We start from the raw sequence: 20,571 nt of genomic DNA on the forward strand, positions 1-20,571 counted from the left end.
TTAGAGGTCAATCTTTTTCCCCATGAGCCTTGTGAAGGCCCCTTTCATGTCCTTGTTTCTCAGGCTGTAGATGAGGGGGTCCATCATGGGGGTGAGGACGCTATTGGAGATGGAGATGATCTTGTCTCGGTCATGGATGGTCTTGTCCTGAGGCATCATATACATGGAGATGGCCGTGCTGTAGACAAGGGCCACCACTGTGAGGCGTGATCCACACGTGGAAAAGGCCTTGCCACAGCCCTCCATGGACCGCATCCTCAACACGGCCACCAGGATCCTTCCATAGGATCCCAGGATGAAAGCAAAAGGAGCCGGCAGTGTCAGGGCACTGGTGCCCAGCATGAGCAACTCGTAGAACCTCAGGTCAGAGCAGGCAAGCTTGAGCAGGGCCAGGAGCTCACATGAGAAGTGATTGATGACATGGTGACCACAGAACTCCAACGGCATCGTCAATACCAGGACCACAGTCAGCAGGAAGGCTGCTGTCCATGAGGTCTCAGCCAACAGGACACAAAGCTGGGGCCTCATGTGCACAGAGTAGTGCAGAGGGTCAACAATGGCCACACAGCGATCATAGGCCATGGCGGCCAGCAGAAGACATTCCACAACACCCAGATAAAGTCCTACAGCCATCTGGGCAAAACGCTGTCCTAGTGAGATGACAGAGATGGTCACCAAGCAATTGATGAGCATCTGGGGCACACTGGACGTGGTGTAGCACATGTCCAGGAAGGATAGGTTGCTGAGGAAGTAGTACATGGGCATGTGGAGCCGGGGATCATAGTAGATCAGGAGCAGAATGAGGCTGTTCCCAAAAACGGTGATGACATAGGACATGAGGAGCAGGCGGAAGTTGATGGTCTGAGCCCATGGGTACTGGGAGAGCCCGAGTAGAATGAAGGTGATCCCCTCTGTGCCGTTCTGGCTGTCCATGCTCCTTCTGAGACTCTACCTGGGTGGAAAAACATGGATCATCTTGAGGGGTTGTTCAGAAACTGGCAGCTTCATATAGATAAGGTTTGACTCTTTCAAGGACCAACGTTAGTGTGTTCCTGGGTGCTGCTGCCCAGATTCTTACTCCTTTACCCTGCATTGCTATGTCCTGTGCTGGGAATGTTGCTTAATATATTCTACCATTCAGCAGCACTCAATGACTCATTCAATTAGATAATCATTCACTGATTCATGGATTGACGGATTGTTGGATGGATTAGGTCATTCATTCACTGATTCTTTTAACTATTGGTTAATGGCTTCTTTCATTCATTCATTTATTATTGAGTCATTCAAAATGAACCCATTTATGGATGGAGTCATTCATTGTTTCTTTAGTGAATTCATTCACTCATTCAACAAACATTTTTGAGCAGCTACTAACTAGGTCCAGACTATCCCAGGCAATGGAATTACAACAGAGAACAAGGGAAACAGGCTCTGCCCTCATGGAGTTGACAGCGTAAAGGAAAATTGGGAAAGTAACACTAGTATGTTAAGTGTGGCTCACATTTGTGCTTGTTGGGCTTGCTTATTAGCAATAAAAACATTTAGAATCATTTAGAGATTGGGATGGGGACCTGCCTTTTTCAGATGAGGATTCTCTCCAGCTTACTTACCACAGTCTCTGGGACAATGAAGACTTGTGTCAGCCAGCTGTTGTCTTACTGAAGCTGTGGAACTGTTTCTCTTGTTCTACTTCGCCCATTGATATACCCAGCTGGTCCGCATAGATATTTGAGTTTATAAGTAATGATCTCACAGTAGTCTTCTTTTCTCTTTCCTCTAAAGTGTGGGGTATGCAGATGGCCCCTTCCTTCCTCCCTTCATTTATTAATCCTTCAGATCAATGACTTAATTTTTAACTTTTAAATTAATGCATATAATGCAGGATTTTTTTGGTCTACACTCTATGCACCTCAAGGCCCATGACCTTAATTACACCTGCAAAGTCCCTTTGCCGTATAAGGTAACATATTCACAGGTCTGGAGAGGAGGCTGTGGACATCTTTAGGGCTCTTATCCTGCCAACCACACTTTCCCTTCTAAGCTCCTTCACCAGGATTGTTTCTTCTCTCCTTCCAGAACTGGGAGCTCTGCCTGCTCCTGAATGCCTGATCTACTCCTATAATAGGAGTTATGTGACTCATTTGTTCACACCACGATATCCAGGTCATGGTAGCTTTTGTCCTCTTCATGCCTGTATCCACTCCCTCCACGTCCCTAAGTGTAGATTTCCTGCTTCATGTTTCAAAGGTGGTTTCCCAGACACATCTGGACAGGACAGGGGGTGAGTCCATCCTGACCAGTAGAATCTAGCCCCCTTTAAAAACATCAAACTAATGGTCAGTAGGCATGTGAAAAGATGCTCAACATCATTAATCATTAAGGATGCAAATCAAACCTGCAATTAGATACGACCTCACACTCATTAAGATGGCCTCTGTGAAAAAAAGGAAGAAAGAAAATAACAAGTGTTGGTGAAGATTTGGGGAAGAAGTGAAGAAATTGGAACCCTTGTGTGTAGTTTGGTGTGTAGCTCTGTAGAAAACAGAATGGCATTCCCTCACAGAATTAAAAATAGAATTAGCTTGTGATCCAGCAGTTCTACTTCTGGGTACATACCCCACAGAGTTGAAAGCAGGGTCTCAAAAGATAGTTGCACCCCATGTTCATAGCAACACTATTCACAAGAGCCAAAGAAGGAAGCAACCCAAGCCTCCATCAGCAGATGAGTAGATGAGCACAATGTGCTCTAGACATGCAGTGGAATATGACTCAGCCTTAAAAAGGAAGGACATTCTCACACGGGCTACGACATGGATGAAGCTTCAGAACATTATGCCAAGTGAAACATGTCAGTCATCAAAGGACAAAGAGTGCCAGGGGTTGAAAGGAGAGGAATGGGGACTTTTTATTTAATGGTCTAGAGTGTCCATTGGTGTGATTGAAACGTTCTAGAGATGGATGGTGATGTTGGAGGCAAAACAATGTGAATGTACCTAATACCACTGAACTGAATACTTAGAAAGTGGTTAAAATGGTAAGGTTTATGTTATGTATCTTTTACCACATTTTAAAAAATAATTTAAAAAGTAAGCTTATTCTCATAGATTGATATTCATTAAAAATGCTTAAAATGGTAAATTTTACATTTTAGCACAATTAAAAGTAAAGAACCTAAATATATTTTTTCAAAAAAATACCTGCTTAGTTTTCTATGATTCAAGAGTGCCATCTATGGATGCCAAAAGGCACTAGATAATCTCATCGTCATTGCCTCAAATTAGAAGAGGGAAAAAATGAATACTTTTTAAATTGGTATTTATTTGTGGGTCATTTGTTGTTGTTTAATTAGATTTTCCCCCCCGATTATAATCAGTATGCACACAGCCAGGGAAGGCTGCAGGACTGTGGACATGTCAGTGCATGCTCTGGTGGATTCCTGCAGCCCTGGAGGGGACACAGCGTGGTGAGACAGTGAGGCTGGATGTCACATCCGCTCATCTCCTGGACAGGTGCCTAAGAGCAGAGTAAAATGTGCCCAGACTCTGGCTATGAGTGAGGTCCTAGGAAGGTGTGCATTTGACAGATGAGAATGCTGGGCTCAGAAAGGGGAGGTCTCTTGGCTGCCTGACCCTGAGCGCATGTCATCTTCATCGGCACCCCATCTTGTTTCTAAACATCCAAGGAATGGTGTCCTGGGCCACCATCCAGAGGGGGATTCCAGACCTGGCTTCTCTCTCAGCCCCTAGCTTGAGCATTTGGGGTTTGGGCAGGGTCCCTAATAAGGTGGAGAAGGGGCAGGGAAAGTGGCTGAGAATCCAGTTTGGTTGTCCATGGAGTAATCTCGAAACTCCCTTTTAACCACACACACACACACGCACACACATACACAGATGTGTCTGGGTTCTCATGGGGCTCACACAAATGGGGTTCATAATTGTGTTAATCTCATGGTTTCACACACACTAATGTGGAGTCCATGACTGTCACATCATCTCCCAAATAAACACATATCCACAGACAACCAGATTATTACAGGTGAATTGTGTTCCCCCCCAAATTATTATGTAGAAGCCCTAAGCCCCGGACTTCAGAATGTGGCTGTATTTGGAAATAGGTCCTTAGGGAGGTGACCAAGTAAAACTGAGGCCATTAGGGTGGGCCCTACACCAATCTGACTAGTGTCCTCATGAGAAGAGGAATTTTGGACACAAAACTTGACCTCACAGAGAGGAAAGACCCTGTGAGGACACAGCAAGAAGACACCATCCACAAGCCAATGAGAGAGGCCTCAGGAGAACCCAAACCTGCTGATGCTTGACCTCAGACTTCAGGGCTCCAGGACCATGAGATGTAAATTCCTGTTGTTGTGGCAGCCCCAGTGAACTAACACACTCTCCTCCACACACACTCAGGTGACACTCCCAGATACACATAACCAGCCCATGCCTCATATTTACTAACTCACACACAGTAGCTTCATCCCTCGTAGGGTCACCCTCATGCTTGGGCCCATTTGAGACTCATACACAACTGACATGTAACACAACCACTCAAGACACACAGTCATGAAGCACCTCCTCATCAAACACAGACACACTCACACAGGAAGACCTGAAAACACACATAGCGCAGGCTCATCAGGCTGAGATACAGACATTCATGAGGACAGTCACACAGAATCACAGACGGACACGGAGAGTCAGGAACAATCACATGTGCAGTACCAGACACACTTGACCACTCAGAGTCCTAAAGAACACAACCATGTAGAGTCACACACACAGAGGGACACACAATGCATTACAACAAGGACACCCTGTCACACAGACAGGGAGATGTGCTGTCACAGGATCTCAAGGGAAACTGTCATTTCCTCATTGATTTAAAACACAGTGCATTCATAGAAAATCTGAGGTACAGTGAGGCCAATAGGTCAGGGAACAGCTGTCATTGAAGAGACAGTTTGTCATTCACAGTCCCCAAGAGAAGGGCACATGTCATGCCCCAGGGGCCCCACGGGGAAGCAGCAGGGTAAGTCAGGAGGCAGAGGGAGGTGGGGGAATGTGGTCGAGGGCCTTTATTGTGGTTTCCACACCAAGGGGTGGGCAAGACAGGATGCGCAGGCTGAGATTGGCTGATTTGAATGATTCGGTGGGCTCAGGGGTATAGGCACAGTGCCTAGGTGTCAGATACCTGGCACAGGGTGATTAGGGCAGGTGGATTGTACCCCTGAGCGTGAGAGCCCCTTACAGGAGGTGGTGGAGGGTGAGGGCTCTGGATTGGATGGTTGACACGTGAAGGCACACCTTCAGGTGAGTGGTTTGTTCTCTCTAGGAATTGGCTGCCCTAGGAAGAGCCATCCTCCAGGGTCAACAAGGCCCAGATGTCCTGTCATCAGAACACAGGAAATAAAGGCCCTGGTTGGCACAGACATCTTGGTGAACACCCCTGATTCCTTGTAGATTTAACCTCTGTGGGTTTGGAGAGTCACCCTCACCAAAACCACTGCCTTCTAAATTCTAAGTGACCTTCCCATACATGTAGATCAGTACTTATAAACCAGGGGTGATTACGCCCCCTGGGGGCATCTGGCAAAGTGTGGAGACTTTTTTGGCTGTCACAACTGGAGGAGGTGCTGCTGGCTCAGCTGGCTACAAACAGGGATGTTCTCAACACACTACATGCACAGGGCAGCTGTCCTCGCAAAGAAGAATGGTCCAGCCCAAAACTCAACACTGCTGAGGTGGAGCCATCATGATATCCATGATCCACCCGACTATCCACATATTGACCTCCACCCCTCCAATGCTCTTGTCCAAATGCCCAGAGCCACCCACTCCCTTTGGCATTTTCATGACCAATAACCATCACTGCTCCATCATCTCAGTTCAAGCATCTCATCTCCAACGTCACCTCCTAAATTCCAGGTCCCTCTTTTCTTCTCCTCTGATGCAAAAATCCCTTCATTGCTGTGAGGCCAACACTCCATCGATTCAACCACTTTCCACTGACCTCAGCCCCTCCCAATATCACTTTCCAGGGTCAATTGCTTGAATCAATCTTCATCATACACTTGAATCTCTTTTTCATGTTCTGCTTAATGTTACTCTCCTGGACAAACCCCACCCTGCACAGTTCTAACTGCCTGCTCTCTTCCTCACTCTGAGGATGCCTGTGCTGATGTGGACCATCCATTCCCCACTGACTATTCTCACACTAATTTCCTGGGGCCTCAACTCAGAGGACTCTGAGCTCTGCCTGGGAATCCAGCCAGCTCCTCACTCACACCCTCTCCATCAATATCTGCTGCACACCCACTATTCTATCCTCAAACACCCAACTCTCTCATCCCCATTGTCAGTTGATTCCTGTTTCCTTGATAAAATAGCAACAAAAGAGAATATTTTAATAAATTTTCATAGGATATCATGAATAGTTGCTATCTTCTTTCTTTTGACTTTTTCAATTTCCAGTAAGAATTATGGCACCAGCAGAAACCCAGAATTATGGCACCAGCAGAAACTCCATTCTTTGTACCATACTCTCAGGAGTTTACACTTAATGGAGGGAGAGGCAGTAACAAAAAAAAGCAAAAAAGAGAAGCATCAGCATCGTGATGGAAACAAGGCAGTGATGTGATTTGAGGGCCTCTGGGCATGGCAGTCAGGGAGGGCTGCCCAGAGGAGGTGCCCTCTGATCAGAGCCCTGAAGGAGGAGAGAAAAGGACTCTGCGAAACCAGGGTGGGGGTGGAGGTAACAGCACCTGCAAAGGCCCTGAGGTCAGATATTTGAGGGGCAGAAAAAGACCAGCGTGGCTGAAGCCCAGTGACCAAGGGGGAGACAGAATCAGCAAGGGCTTGAAGATCTCATCAGGGTCTGGCAGACCACAGAAGAATTTTTAATTTATTCTGAGGGAAGAGGGAAACCATTAGGGCTTTCAAACAGGACTGTGTCTAATTCCATATACTCTGGAAGGTTTCCTGTGGCTGCTTTGTGGAGCACAGAAAGAGACTGAAGGACAGAGGAGGGAGCAAGAGACAAAGGAAGAACCTGTGGCCACTCAGGTGAGAGATGGAGGCACCTGGATGAGGTCATTCTGAAGGTGGAAACCCCAAGAAATCACTGTGTGAGGATCTTCCTTCCTCATTTCCCAGAGCCTTTCTCTGTCTGAGTCTGCCTTTCTGCTGCAGGTTCCCATGGCAACCAGACCTTCGCCTTCCTGACACTCTATCCTATTTGAAAGACGTGATTCATCCACTTATACGATTATCTGGAAGATGCAAAACAATAGGGATGGGGACCATTTTGGAGGTTGAAGGGAAAAGGCGAGAGGGAGGCTGTGACTATAATAAGAGGCATGAGGGAGCTAGCTGGAATGGTGGAAATGTCCTGTATCTTGATCGTGGTGGTAGTAGCTACACAAATCTAGGAATGTGTTAAAATTCATAGACCTGTACAACAAAACTAAATAAACGTTACTAAAGGGACTGTTTCAGTACTAGCCAGACATTGACAATTATATTGGAGAAGAAGACATAACGACAAAAAAAGGAAAAAAGCAAGATTACCAAACCTACCCTCAATATCTCTGTCATGCCTAACAGATAAACTCAGGAAGGGTCCGTCCCTGCAATTCCCAGACTCTGTGCCAAGACACCCTGGCTATTATGAATCTGTGAGAAGCAGACATCTGTGGACACACACAGACCAACCGGGTCCAGGGCTCACACTTTCAGCGTGAGGTTTCCCTACAGTCCATTCAAGGACGTCCTCCTGTGTTTGTGGAGCCGTGTTTTAAGTGACTGCTGTAAGGAATCAAGTACCATACACAAATCTACATGGAATTAAACATGAAGAGGCTGTCCAGTCTGATTCCCAGGTGTGAGAAGTTGTCCAGTGCCCAACATGCACACAAGCATTATGTGTGCATCACCTGCCACCACATCCCTGTCCCTGCCTCATTTTCCTTTCTCCATCTCTGTGACACACGTGGTCACTTCCTGCATCTCTCTAGATTTCCTCTACACCCTTTCTCTTTCTGATTTTATCTATTTTTTTCTATTTATTTCTTTCCCAGAATCTCATTCTCTCTGAATGTACTGTTCTCCCTCTCTTTGAATTTGTCTCCCTCCTATTTTCACTCTCCTTCTGCGGTATTGTCCTCTTTCTTCTTTTCTTATCTATCCTTCCACAGAGTAAGATTTTTATCAGCGTCTACAGAAAGCTCATTTGTTTAGCAATCAACACACATTATGCACAGGCACTGCTCTAGACCACCGGGGAAACGAGCATATGATCATTGTGATAATCAGTTAATTACCAACAGACACCCCACAGACTGGAAGGCATTGTGGATTCAAGCATCACACATCCATTATCTGCATGTTCTCATTCTCTACATGCTCTGTTCCCTCAGCACCCAGCGTGGCTCCTCCCATGTGCATATGCTAAGTGACCATGGAGTGATGGGATGAATACACACCCAGACTTTGTGTGTGGCTGAAGGCACATCATGTCCCCAGTTGGGGCCTTGCATTCTTCTTTATAAAACAATGGAGTGTGACCTGATTTTATTTCATAAATATGCTTGGAGGTCACCTTTGCACTAGTTAGTTAGCATCATCTGCCTCCCTTCGCTGTCATTAAGTCCATAGCTCACTGTGATTTCAGCACCATGCACAGATCTCAGACAATGGTTAGGCTGGGCAGATTAAGTCAAGGGCTTAACCAAGGAAATATTTGCCTGCTTTTTCGGTACAAAGTACCAATCTTCGCTATAAAGATAATATCTAAATTGTGGGTAAGGAAACAATGCACATAAAGTAATTTGGAGAGTTTGGTACACAGCAGTAGTTGAACATGCTAGCTATGATTATGATTTTCACAATCCTCTGCAAAAAGTGGAAAAGTATGACATCTCTCTCATAGGGTAATGTCTAAGTCAGCCAGGCCAGGACAGAAGGGAACCACAGCCAGCTGATGACTTAATATCCAGCTTTTTCCTTGCAATATTTTCAGCGTTGCCCACTTGCATCACATCACATGAACTAGTTTCCATCTTGCTTGCGCCAGTGTCCAGTGGTGGGTCTTGGGCTAGTCACTGTTACTCTATGTGCTTCAGTTTTCCCCATTTACCAAATGGGACCAAACAAGAGAGCACTGGAGGGGGAAGGGACAGTCTTTGGAAAAGCAATTATCACTGGGTCCTGAGTGTCCGTGCATTTATTTCTGGGTATGGCAGGGCTGCAAACCTGACTACTCTTTCCCAAGGACAATTTTCAGACTCGCATTTGCAGTAAGAAACCTTGCAGCACGAGGGAACATCTCTCTACCAGACAAGGAGTATCTTTTCTTCCACTGAATATAAGAGCAGTGAATCCTCCAAGTTCACTGTTCCTCTCTTATACATAACCAACTGCATTGCTAGCATCCATCACGGGCCCTTTGGGTCACCCCTATGGGACTTGGAGGACATGGAGAAGTAATGTAGACTAACATGACTTGTTGGCTACATCTTAGCCCATTAGTAGTTGAGTCTTTTGTCTCTGACTCAAATGTCTCTTGTTTTCTACCAGCATCCACATAACAGGGTAGTTTGCACGTAACAGGGTAGTTTGCACGTAGAGTGAAATCCCATATCTTTCAGAGTCCTTCACAGAGAGACACTACCCAGGCAGGAGAGTACAAGCTGGTAGAGACCACTAAGGCAGCAATGCTAGTGCCCCTGCGATACACACACCATTTGTGGCTTCTTACAGTGAGTTTGACGCAGCAAATAAGGCTACAGTCAGTTCTTGCTGGAGGCCTGAAATCAGCTGTAAGAGGAGGAGGTCAACATGTGAAGGGGACCTCTATTTATGTCTTTTTCTACCCTCCAAATACAGAGAAATTCTGAGTTACACACAACACACATACACACACATACACACACACACACAGGACATGAAACTCCTTCTTTTTACAGCCTCCTACTTCACCCTTTGTTCTACTGTCTGTTCTTCCTGGTAGAGACAGTAGCATAGAACCATTTTTTAAAAATGTGAGTTAGTATGTGTGTGTCTATCAATAACACACTCTCCATAGAATTGTTGCAAAGAACTAATTCAAAATTCCCAGTGAGGGCAGGCCCCGTGGCTTAGCGGTTAAGTGCGCGCGCTCTGCTGCTGGCGGCCCGGGTTCGGATCCCGGGCGCGCACCGACGCACTGCTTCTCCGGCCATGCTGAGGCCGCGTCCCACATACAGCAACTAGAAGGATGCGCAGCTATGACATACAACTATCTACTGGGGCTTTAGGGGGAAAAATAAATAAACAAATAAATAAAATCTTAAAAAAAAAATTCCCAGTGAGATGTGGACACTTTAGAAATAATAATTTGTTTCTTTCCCACTTCACATCATACCCTAAGGTCAATCTTTTTCCCCATGAGCCTCCCGAAGGCCCCTTTCACCTCCTTGTTCTGCAGGCTGTAGATGAGGGGGTTCATCATGGGGGTGAGGATGCCATAGGAGATGGAGATGATCTTGTCTCCGTCATGGATGGTCTTGTCCTGAGGCATCAGGTACACAGAGATGGCCGTGCCATAGAAGAGGACCAACACTGTGAGGTGTGATCCACATGTGGAAAAGGCCTTGCCTTGGCCCTCCGTGGACCTCATCCTCAGCACAGCCACCAGGATTCTTCCCTAGGAGCCCAGGATGAAGGCAAAAGGAGCCAGCAGGGTCAGGACACTGATGCCCAGCGTGAGTGACTCGTAGAAACTCAGGTCAGAGCAGGCAAGCATGAGCAGGGCCAGGACCTCACATGAGAAGTGATTGATGACATGGTGACCACAGAACTCCAACGGCATGGTCAGTACGAGGACCACAGTCAGCAGGAAGGCTGCAGTCCATGATGTCCTGGCCAACAGGACACAAAGCTGGGGCCTCATGTGCACAGAATAGCGCAGGGGGTCAACAATTGCCACACGGCGATCATAGGCCATGGTGGCCAGGAGAAGACACTCCACATCACCCAGATAAAGTCCTGCAGCCATCTGGGCCAAACACTGTCCTAACGAGGTGACAGGGATGGTCACCCAGCAGTTGATGAGCATCTGGGGCACACTGGGTGTGGTGTAGTACATGTCTAGGAAGGACAGGTTGCTGAGGAAGAAGTATATGGGCATTTGGAACTGGGGATCACAGTCGATCAGGAGCAGGATGAGGCTGTGCACAAAAAGGGTGATGACATAGGACACAAGGAGCAGGCAGAAGAAGATGGTCTGAGCCCGTGGGTACTGGGAGAGCCCCAGTAGAATGAAGGTGATCTCCTCTGTGCCATTCTGGCTGTCCATGTTCCTTCTGAAACTCTACCTGGGTGGAAAAACATGGATCATCTTGAGAGTTTTTTCAGAAACTGGCAGCTTATATAGATAAAGTTTGACTCTTTCAAGGACCATCATTCATGTGTTCCTGGGCACTGCTGCCCGATTCTTACCCCTTTACCCTGCATAGCTGTGTCCCGTGCTGAAAATGTCGCTTAATATATTCTACCATTCACCAGCACTCAATGACTCGCTCAATTTTATAATTCTTCACTGCTTCATGAATTGATGGTTTGTTAGATGGATTGGGTCATTCATTCATTGATTCTTTTACATATTGGTTAATGGATTTTTCATTCATTCGTTTATACTTGAATCATTCACTCATGAATCCATTTGTGGATGGATTAACTCATTGTTTCTTTAATGGATTCATTCATTCATTCAACAATCATTTTTGAGTGGCTACTAACTAAGTCCAGACTCTATCCCCAGCAATAGAATAACAGTGGAGAAAAAGAAAAACAGTATCTGCCCTCATGGTGTTGACAGCCTAAAGGAAAATTGGAAAAGTAACACTAGCGTAGTAACTTTGGCTCACATTTGTTCTTTAACTGTGTCATGATTAGAAATGAAAACATTTAAAATCACTTAGAGATGGGGATGTGGACCTCCCGTCTTCAGATGAGCATTCTCTCCAGCTTACTTACCACAGTCTCTGGACACTGAATCCATGTGTCAGCCGCCATTTATCATCTCAGGCTGTAGAACGTTTCCTTCTGGCCTGATTCACCCATTGACATGTCTGGTTGGTGTCATATTTGTGTTTATCAGTCACGATCTAACAGAACTCTTCTTCTCCTTCCTTTCAAGTGTGGGATATGCAGAGATTTCTTCCTTCCTACTTCATCCATTTATTAATTCTTTAAGTGAAATAATGTACATTTTTAAGTTTTAAATTAATATACATAAAACTGATTTTTTTGGTCTACAGTTCTATGAGTTTTAACACATGTATAGATTTCTGTAATCACACCCAGAATGGAGACAGTGTTGTGTGATTCTCAGGTGGAACTTTTGTCCAGGTGTAAATCCTAGCTCTGTCACTTAGCTGCTGTGCAAACTTGGAATGGCCCCCTCAGGATCCTGGGTTCATCTGTAAAATGGGAATAATTAAAGGATCTTCCTCACAGGGATATTGAGAGGATTACATGCAATCATGTTTAAGAAGTACTGAGCACAGAGGCTGCCACATTTTATGTGCAAAACAAAGGCGACTATTTATGTTATTAATTATCCTCAACATTAAATTACTCATGTCTAAAGTTTTCAGGAGTAGAAAAAATTACTGCAAAGGTGGAATGAAACCCATGAATCCATTACCAGATGCAGCCGACTGTTAATATTTTACTATAACTTACTGGCAGCATATATCTTGGATACACAAAAAGATAGAAACTCACACACATGCACAAATGCATACACAGAAGCAAAACAGAAATATATATTCATTTTACTTTGTAATCTACTCTTCACTTAACGAGCTAGCATTGATGTATTTCCATATAAAAGAATCAGATTTACATAATCCATGCAAATCATATTATATTCCCAGACATCAATTGGTGTGTCATGGTTTATGAATTTAATCCCTTTTTTTGAAATTTTAGATTATTTCCATTTTTAATTACAACAAGTAATACTTCTTGAAGCATTATTATACATACATATTTGCACACTCGTAAGATTATTTCCTTAAGATAATTACCAAGAAGTGAAATCCCTTAGCATATGATAAGCCTAGATATTTAAAATAATATTAATAATGAAGCGGAGATATAAGGAAATCTAAAAGAAAAATAGCAAGCCTTGTATTCATTCATTCATTACTTCAACAAGTGTTTATTACCCATCTCCTAGGAGTCTGTTTAGGTATATGGATAAGTAATAAAGAAGTTAATGTGCCTGAAATCAAAATCATTCCAGTTAGGGGTGGAGACAAGGATATAGACAACAAGCATGTAAATAAATCAACAAACAAACCCTCAAACCCTGCGGTGGGCTATCAGGGGAACTGAGGACGAAAAGTATACAGACAGTGCTGGTCTTTTTGTCCTCGATGAGAAATTTGAACATCCTTCAGGAAAAGCGGCTGATCATGGCACCTACCTCACAGGGAGACTCACCGCGCTCTGGAAGCTGGTGTCACCATCACCAAGTCCCCTCACTGCTCATGGTCACAGCTTCTCATCTGGGAAATGGGAAGAATCGCCCCCAGCACGTGGAGACATGAGTTAGGGGATTGAGTGAGAGGAGAGCCGCGAGGCAGAAGACTGGCTGAGTCCATCCTGGATGCTGAATAAACACAATCTCCTCCACCTTTCCCTTTACCAACACAGGGGCTCCCATGGCTCTTGGAACGTGCAGAGACCTTGCTCTGTTCCCACCATGCTTTCTTCCCTAGCAAAGCAAATCTGCATGTGTCCTTTACCAAGTTCTGCAACTCCTAGGAATTCATCAAACAGACATGATCACGTGTGTCAAAGGAGAGATCAACAGGACTAGTTTCAAACGCATGTTTTAAAAATATAAGTACTAGGTTATATTCCAGAAGATGGAAAACTATCTCAATATCTGTAAATATGGGACTGCGAAAAAAAAATTATGATCCATCCACAACACAGACTACTATGCAGAAAGGAAAAGAATAAGGCAGCTTTTTATACTGATCTAAATAGATTTCTAATATGTTGTTCAATGAAAAGGAAGGGAGAGTGAGTTTGGTGGAGGCAGTAAGATGGGGGCAGTGAGTACGCTGCAGTGAGGGAGAGAACAGTGGGCCGGCTGCAATTGTTTTCTAAATGGGGGAGAAAATATGTGTATACATTTATCTCCTCCTTTGACCTGACACCCAAACTGAAGGCTGTCATTTGAAGGGGATGAGAGAGGACAGGTGTGTAACTAGGATGAAACACCACAATGGGAACACTATCGTATCTGCCTGGCACTTGTAGCAATTTGAGTTTCTGACGTGAATGAAAGAGACACTGCCCTCTAATCTGAGGGTAAGGAATGCTTCCCAAGGAAGTGATTGAAGAGTGTTGGGAGAAAAGAGTGACCCTATTAGCATGGCCAAGAGAGAGAAGGAAGAGCATGCCAGGCATGGGAACAGGATGGATGGATGGGAGGATGGAAGGGTGGATGGGTGGATGTAAGGATGGATGGTGGATAGAAGGATGGGATGATGGATGGATGGATGGACGGATGGACAGACGGATGGACGAAAGTTTGGATGGTGGATGGATGGAAGGATGGATGAAGAGATAAGACTGTTTCAGGTGGAACATCCTCTCTTGACTCTTCTCCCATACCCAGCCACACACGTGGAATGAGAAGGGTCTAATCCAGGAACTTCACCCCTTCCTTCCGTGAAGAGACCACACACAAACAGGATCCACGCTGCTCTCGAACTTAAGGGAGGAGAAGAAAGTAATTCCTAGGAGCCCATGTACAAAGTCTTGGGTCCAAGCACTTGCTCAAGCAGCATCCCTGAGAATAAAGACATCCCATCTCCCTCTGTCTGTATCTTCCCCTTCAGTCACCCACACAGTCTCCTGACACTCCACTGGGAATGGATGGAGCTGAGGCAGGGGAAGAACTGAGGAAGCAGAGAAGCTGAGTAATTGGAAGCCCCTTCCCCTTGCAGTCTCTGGAGGTTCCTGGGCACCACCTGGGGAACCAATGCTTGTTAGCAGAAGATTGGACTGGGAAGATGGAAAAAGGAAAACTTTCAGGATCCCTCAGAGTCATTAGAGGAAAAGTTTGGTGTGAGTGGGTTCCTCCCTCCCATCAGAATCTGTGCTGCTGTGAGTGTGCAGGCGACTGCAGATGGAAACTCACAGTCTGGACATGTGGATGTGATCCCAGCTAAACCACTGATGGGTTACGGGGCCTTTCTGAGAGTCACACTCCTTTTGTGTGAAATGGACAGAGAAATCCCAGTTGTTGTCCTCCTCCCCCCTCCAGGAGGACTCTCAGACTTGGAGTGAGAACACTGTGGGCGACTTTGAGCTGAGAAACAGAGAAGCAGCCTTGGACACACAGGGGCTGGCCTGGAACCTACAGCTAGGCCTTGGTGTTCTCCTGTGGAACATCCACAATGTCACAGCATGCTGACATCACACAAGGCCTTTCTGTGACCGTGACAGGGTGAGACACAAGCAAGATGACCCTGTAATCCAGCGTGAACATAGACAACAACGTGCATTGGCCAAACATAACCAACGCCTCTTCAGCTTCTAGGGGGACCAACACGTCTTGGTTTTCCCAAGACTGTCCAGGTTTTAGCATTGCAAGTCCCGTGTCTCAGAAACTTCTTGGTGCTGGGCAAACCAGGAGGTCGGTCAGTCTACCTGGGACCTTGAGACGGCACGTTGCTGTCCTTGAGCTTCAGTTTGTCCAAAGCAATTGAGGGGTTTGGACTCTATGACTGGTTTTCAAAATCCCTTTTGGTAGAAAGTAGGTTTCTGTTTGGTTGTTTGTCGGCCCCAAAGAAACAAAGGCAAAGCTTTCTGGGGAGGGCCGGCCGGGTGGTGTAGCGGTTGAGTTCGTGCCTTCCGCTTCAGTGGCCTGGGTTTCGCCGGTTCGGATCCTGGGCACAGACCTACTCACCACACATCAAGCCATGCTGAGGCAGCGTCCCACATAGAAGACCTGCAACTCCACAACTATGCTACACAACTGTGTACTGGGGCTGTGGGGGAAAAAGAGAAAGAAAGGCCACAGACGTTAGTGCAGGGCCAATCTTCCTCAAAAAAAAAAAAAGCTTTCTGGGGCAACCACACAATCTCACTTACATATGGAATCCAAAACAGTCAAATTCATAGAAGCAGAGAGTGGATGGTGTGACCAGGGCCAGGAGGTGGGGGAGGGGGAGATGCTGGTCACAGGGCACAAAGCTGCAGTCACGTGGATGAAGAAGTCTTGAGGTCTAACGTACAGCATGATGACTATAGTTAATAACACTGTGGAGAACACCAGAAACGTGCTGAGATAGTGGATTCCAGGTGCTCTCATCACACGCACAAAGTGGCAAGTATGTGAGAAGTTACGTTAATTAGCTTGACTGTAGGAATCATATCACTATATATATATATATATATACTCATACACACACACAAAATCAGCCTGCTGTACACCTTAAATACAAACAATTTTTATTTAAAAATTAAAAAGAAGAATTTAAAGAGGACCTACATAAATGGAAGCATGTTCGGAATTTGAATAGTCAATCATTGTAAGTTTTCATTTTACCTATATTAGTTTATAGATTTTTTTGTCATCCCACTCATTCTGTCAGGCCAGTCAAAATCCCACATGGTTCTGTTTTCAGGTATAACTGTGTGTGTGTGTGTGTGTGCACGTGTGTGTGTGTGTGAAACCAAACTGAATCTAAAGTTTATGTGAGAACATAAAGGACCAACTCTAATGGAAGGTAATGCTTATCTCAAAGCTACAAAAATTAACAGTAAGGAGATATGACCCATGAACCAGCCAAGAAGGCAAAGAAACAACACATACAGATTTACTTAATTTATAGGAAAAAATGGCATTGCCGCCAGGTGAAGAAAGAACAGTGTTTTCGATAAATGGCTGTAGTCCAATGAACTACTATTAAGGAGAAAACATGAAATTTTCTCAGTCTCAAACTCTTCTTAAAATTAGTTTCCTTATAAAGAAAAAGGTAAAACTAAAGTAAAACACAATAAATGTCTTAGAAGATAATATGAGACACACTGCTCTGGAGAATGGTTACACTTCTAAACCAGGGCAATTGGTAACATCGACCATATTAACACTAAGCACTCTATTTATCAAAAAAAATATAAGTCAAGATACCATGTGGGAAATTATTTGCAACACATATATTTGAAAAGAGCTCAAATCCTGAACACAAACATAACTCCTATAAAGCAAAGAGAGAAAAACAACTTCAGTAAAAAAATATTAGGGAAGAAATTTAAACTAACACATCAGAAAAGAGAATATGAATGGTCGGCCATTCAGTGTATGAAAAATGCACAAGCTCGATAGCAACCAGGAAAAGGCAAAAGAAAAACGCCATGAGATAGTACTACAAACCCACGCGCACAGCTAATATCAAAACGGCACGAACTCTGGGAAGGAAGATAAACAGCGATATTCATTCAGTATTGCTGGGATGTTAAGTGGTCAACTCTGGCAATAAATTTGGCAGTATTTGCTAAAGGTTAACATATAAAAGTCGATGACAAAGCAATTCCACTCCCACGCGTGCATTTATTTAACAGTAGTGCGCGGCCCTGAGCGCTGAGGCAGGTGCAAGAGCGTTTACAGCAGCGTCACACCAGGAGCCTCACAAATGTCCATTAACATGAGAGTATGTGGAACATTGGACCAAAAAGAAGCAATAAAAATGACCAAATGACACCTACATGCAGCAACATAGTTAAATCTCACAAACGTGTTGAACAAGAAACCCAAGAATCTCTAGTGTAGGAATTCATGTGTATCAAGTCCAAAAACAGCTGAAACGGAATGAGACTGTCAGACGCCGGGATTGTGCCCACGTTTCGGGGGAAGAGCGAGGGTGCTGATGGAGAGAAGCATGAAAGAGTCTTTGAAATACTAAAATACATCATTTTACTAGACGTGGGTACGGTTGTATATGATTATTGTTGAATAAGTCATTGCACTGTCAAATTTTTTCCTGTGCACTTTTTCTATACGTGTTATATTCCACAATAAACAAGTTTGAATTAAAAAAAAGAGAAGCGACTGCTCACTTTTCCACGACTCAAGAGCGCCACCTAGGGACCGCACGGGCACTGGATGAACTCGGAGGCGTTCCCTCAATTAGAACAGAGCAAAGAAATGAGGTACTTTTATACTGAATATGTTTACATCTGTTCGGGATTTTTTTAAATAAGATTTTTATCCCAAATTACGATCATTGTGCACATGGCCGAGGAAGACTGCGGGACTGTGGACGTGTCAGTCCATGCTCTGGTGGATTCCTGCAGCTCTAGTGGGGACACACCTCGGTGAAACAGCGACGCTGGATGTCACATCCGCTCCTCTCCTGGACGGGCGCCTAAGAGCAGAGTGAAAGGTGCACAGACATGCCCAGACCCTGCTATAAACGAGGTCCCAGGAGGGTCTGCACTTGACAGATGGGAACACTGGGCTCAGAAAGGGGAGTCTTCTGGCTGTCTGGCCCCGAGCCCATGTCTCTCTCATCAGCACCCCATGCTCTCTCTGTGAACATCCAAGGAATGGTGTCCTGGGCCCCCTCCCAGAGGGGGGACTCCAGACATGGCCTCTCTCTCCTCCCCTGACTTGAGTATTTGGGGTTTGGGCAGGGTCCTAATAAGGCAGCTATGGAGCAGGGAGAGTGGATGAGACTCTGATTTGGTTGTCCATGGAGTAATCTCCAAACTCCCATCAACCACATACACACACAGACACACACACAAGTACACACGGATGAAGTGATGTGTCTGGGTTCTCAGGGGCTCGCACTATTGGGGTTCCTTTTTGCATTAATCTCACAGTTTCACACACACTCACGCAGACTCAATGAATTTCTCACGTCGTCTCCAAAGTAGGCACATTTCCACAGGCAAACACACTGTTATGGGCTGAACTGAGTTCCCCCAAATATATTATGTTGATGCCCTAACCCCTAGACTTAAGGATGTGGCTGTATTTGGAAATAGGTCCTTAGAGAGGTAACTGAGTTAAAATGACGTCATTAGAGTGGGTCCTAGACCAATTCATCTGGCGTCCTTAAGAAGAGAAATCTGGACACAAAACTTGAACCCACACAGAGGAAAGACCATGTGAGGACACAGCAAGAACACAGCCATCCACAAACCAATGAGAGAGTCCTCAGGAGAATCCAAACTTGCTGATGGGGGGAGGGGTAAAGGGAATAGCACATGGAAAGGTCCTGAGGTCAGCTATTTGAGGAGCAGAGAAGGACCAGTGTGGCTGCAGCCCAGTGACTAGGGGGAGACAGAGTCAGCAAGGGCTTGAAGATCTCATCAGGGCCTGGCAGACAACAGAAGAATTTTTGTTTATTCTGACAGAAAATGAAAACAACTTGGGATTTTCATCAGAAGTATGCCTAACTTCATACACTCTGGAAGGTTTCCTCTGGCTGCTGAGTGGAGCACTGAAAGGGACTGAAGGACAGAGGAGGGAGCAGGAGACAAGGGGAGAACCTGTGGCCACTCAGGTGAGAGATGGAGGCACCTGGATGAGGTCATCCTGAAGGTGGAAACCCTAAGAAATCACTGCGTGTGGATCTTCCTTTTTCATTCCCCGGATCCTTTCTCTGTCTGAGTCTGCCTTTCTGCTGCAGGTTCCCATGGCAACCATACCTTCGCCTTCCTGACACTCTATCCTATTTGAAAGACGTGATTCATCCACTTATATGAACATCCGGAAGATGCAAACCTACAGGGATGGGGAACATTTTGGGGGTTGATGGGGAAAAGGGGAGAGGGAGGCTGTGACTATAAAAGGGAGGTGTGAGGTGAGTGCTGAGGTGGTGGAAATGTCCTGTATCCTGGTCGTGGTGGTGGTGGCTACACAAATCTAGAAATGTGTTCAAGTTCATAGAACTGTAGAATGAAATTAAGTAAACATGATTAAAAGTATAGTCTCAACACTAGTCAGCCATTGAAAATTATATTGCAGAAGAAGATATAACAAAAAAGAAAAGTTTGTTATGTGTTGTTAAAGGAAAAAAGCAAGATTCCCAAACCCTGTCCTTGGTATAATCTCTTTCATGCCTAGAAGATAAAGTTAGGAAGAGCACATCCCCGTGGTTCCCAAATCTGTGCTGAAACACCTTGGATATTTTGAATCTGCAAGAAGCAGACATCTGTGGACACACACAGACAACCAGGTCCAGGGCTCACACTTTCAGCATGAGGTCTCCCTACAATCCATTCAAGGATGTCCTCCTGTGTTTGTGGAGCTGTGTTTTCAGTGAACGCTGTAAGGAATCAAGTACCATGTGCAAATCCACATGGAATTGGAAATGAAGGGGCTGTCCAGTCTGTTTCCCAGGTGTGAGAGGTTGTCCAGTGCACACAGCATTATAAGAGCATCACCTGCCGCCACCCCCCTCCCTGCCTCAGTGTGCTTTCTTTGTCTCTCTGACACACTTGGTCACTTCCTCATCTCTCTAGATTTCCCCCACACCCTTTCTCTCTC

General features: G+C 45.2%; 2 protein-coding genes across 2 annotated transcripts; both read right to left on the reverse strand.

The window, feature by feature from the left end:
- Positions 1-933, reverse strand: LOC101399514 (olfactory receptor 13H1-like). Its single transcript, XM_004439218.1, has one exon. The coding sequence runs from the start codon at positions 931-933 to the stop codon at positions 1-3; it is 933 nt and encodes a 310-aa protein (XP_004439275.1).
- Positions 934-10,398: 9,465 nt separating this feature from the next.
- LOC101399242 (olfactory receptor 13H1-like) lies at positions 10,399-11,337 on the reverse strand. The gene is given in 1 exon segment (XM_014794228.1): positions 10,399-11,337. A coding segment is annotated over 1 exon segment (939 nt).
- Positions 11,338-20,571: the final 9,234 nt, after the last annotated feature.

This window comes from Ceratotherium simum, chromosome 33 (assembly GCF_057802395.1).
Source record: "Ceratotherium simum simum isolate JZ-2026a chromosome 33, ASM5780239v1, whole genome shotgun sequence".
NCBI classification, from domain to species: Eukaryota; Metazoa; Chordata; class Mammalia; order Perissodactyla; family Rhinocerotidae; genus Ceratotherium; species Ceratotherium simum.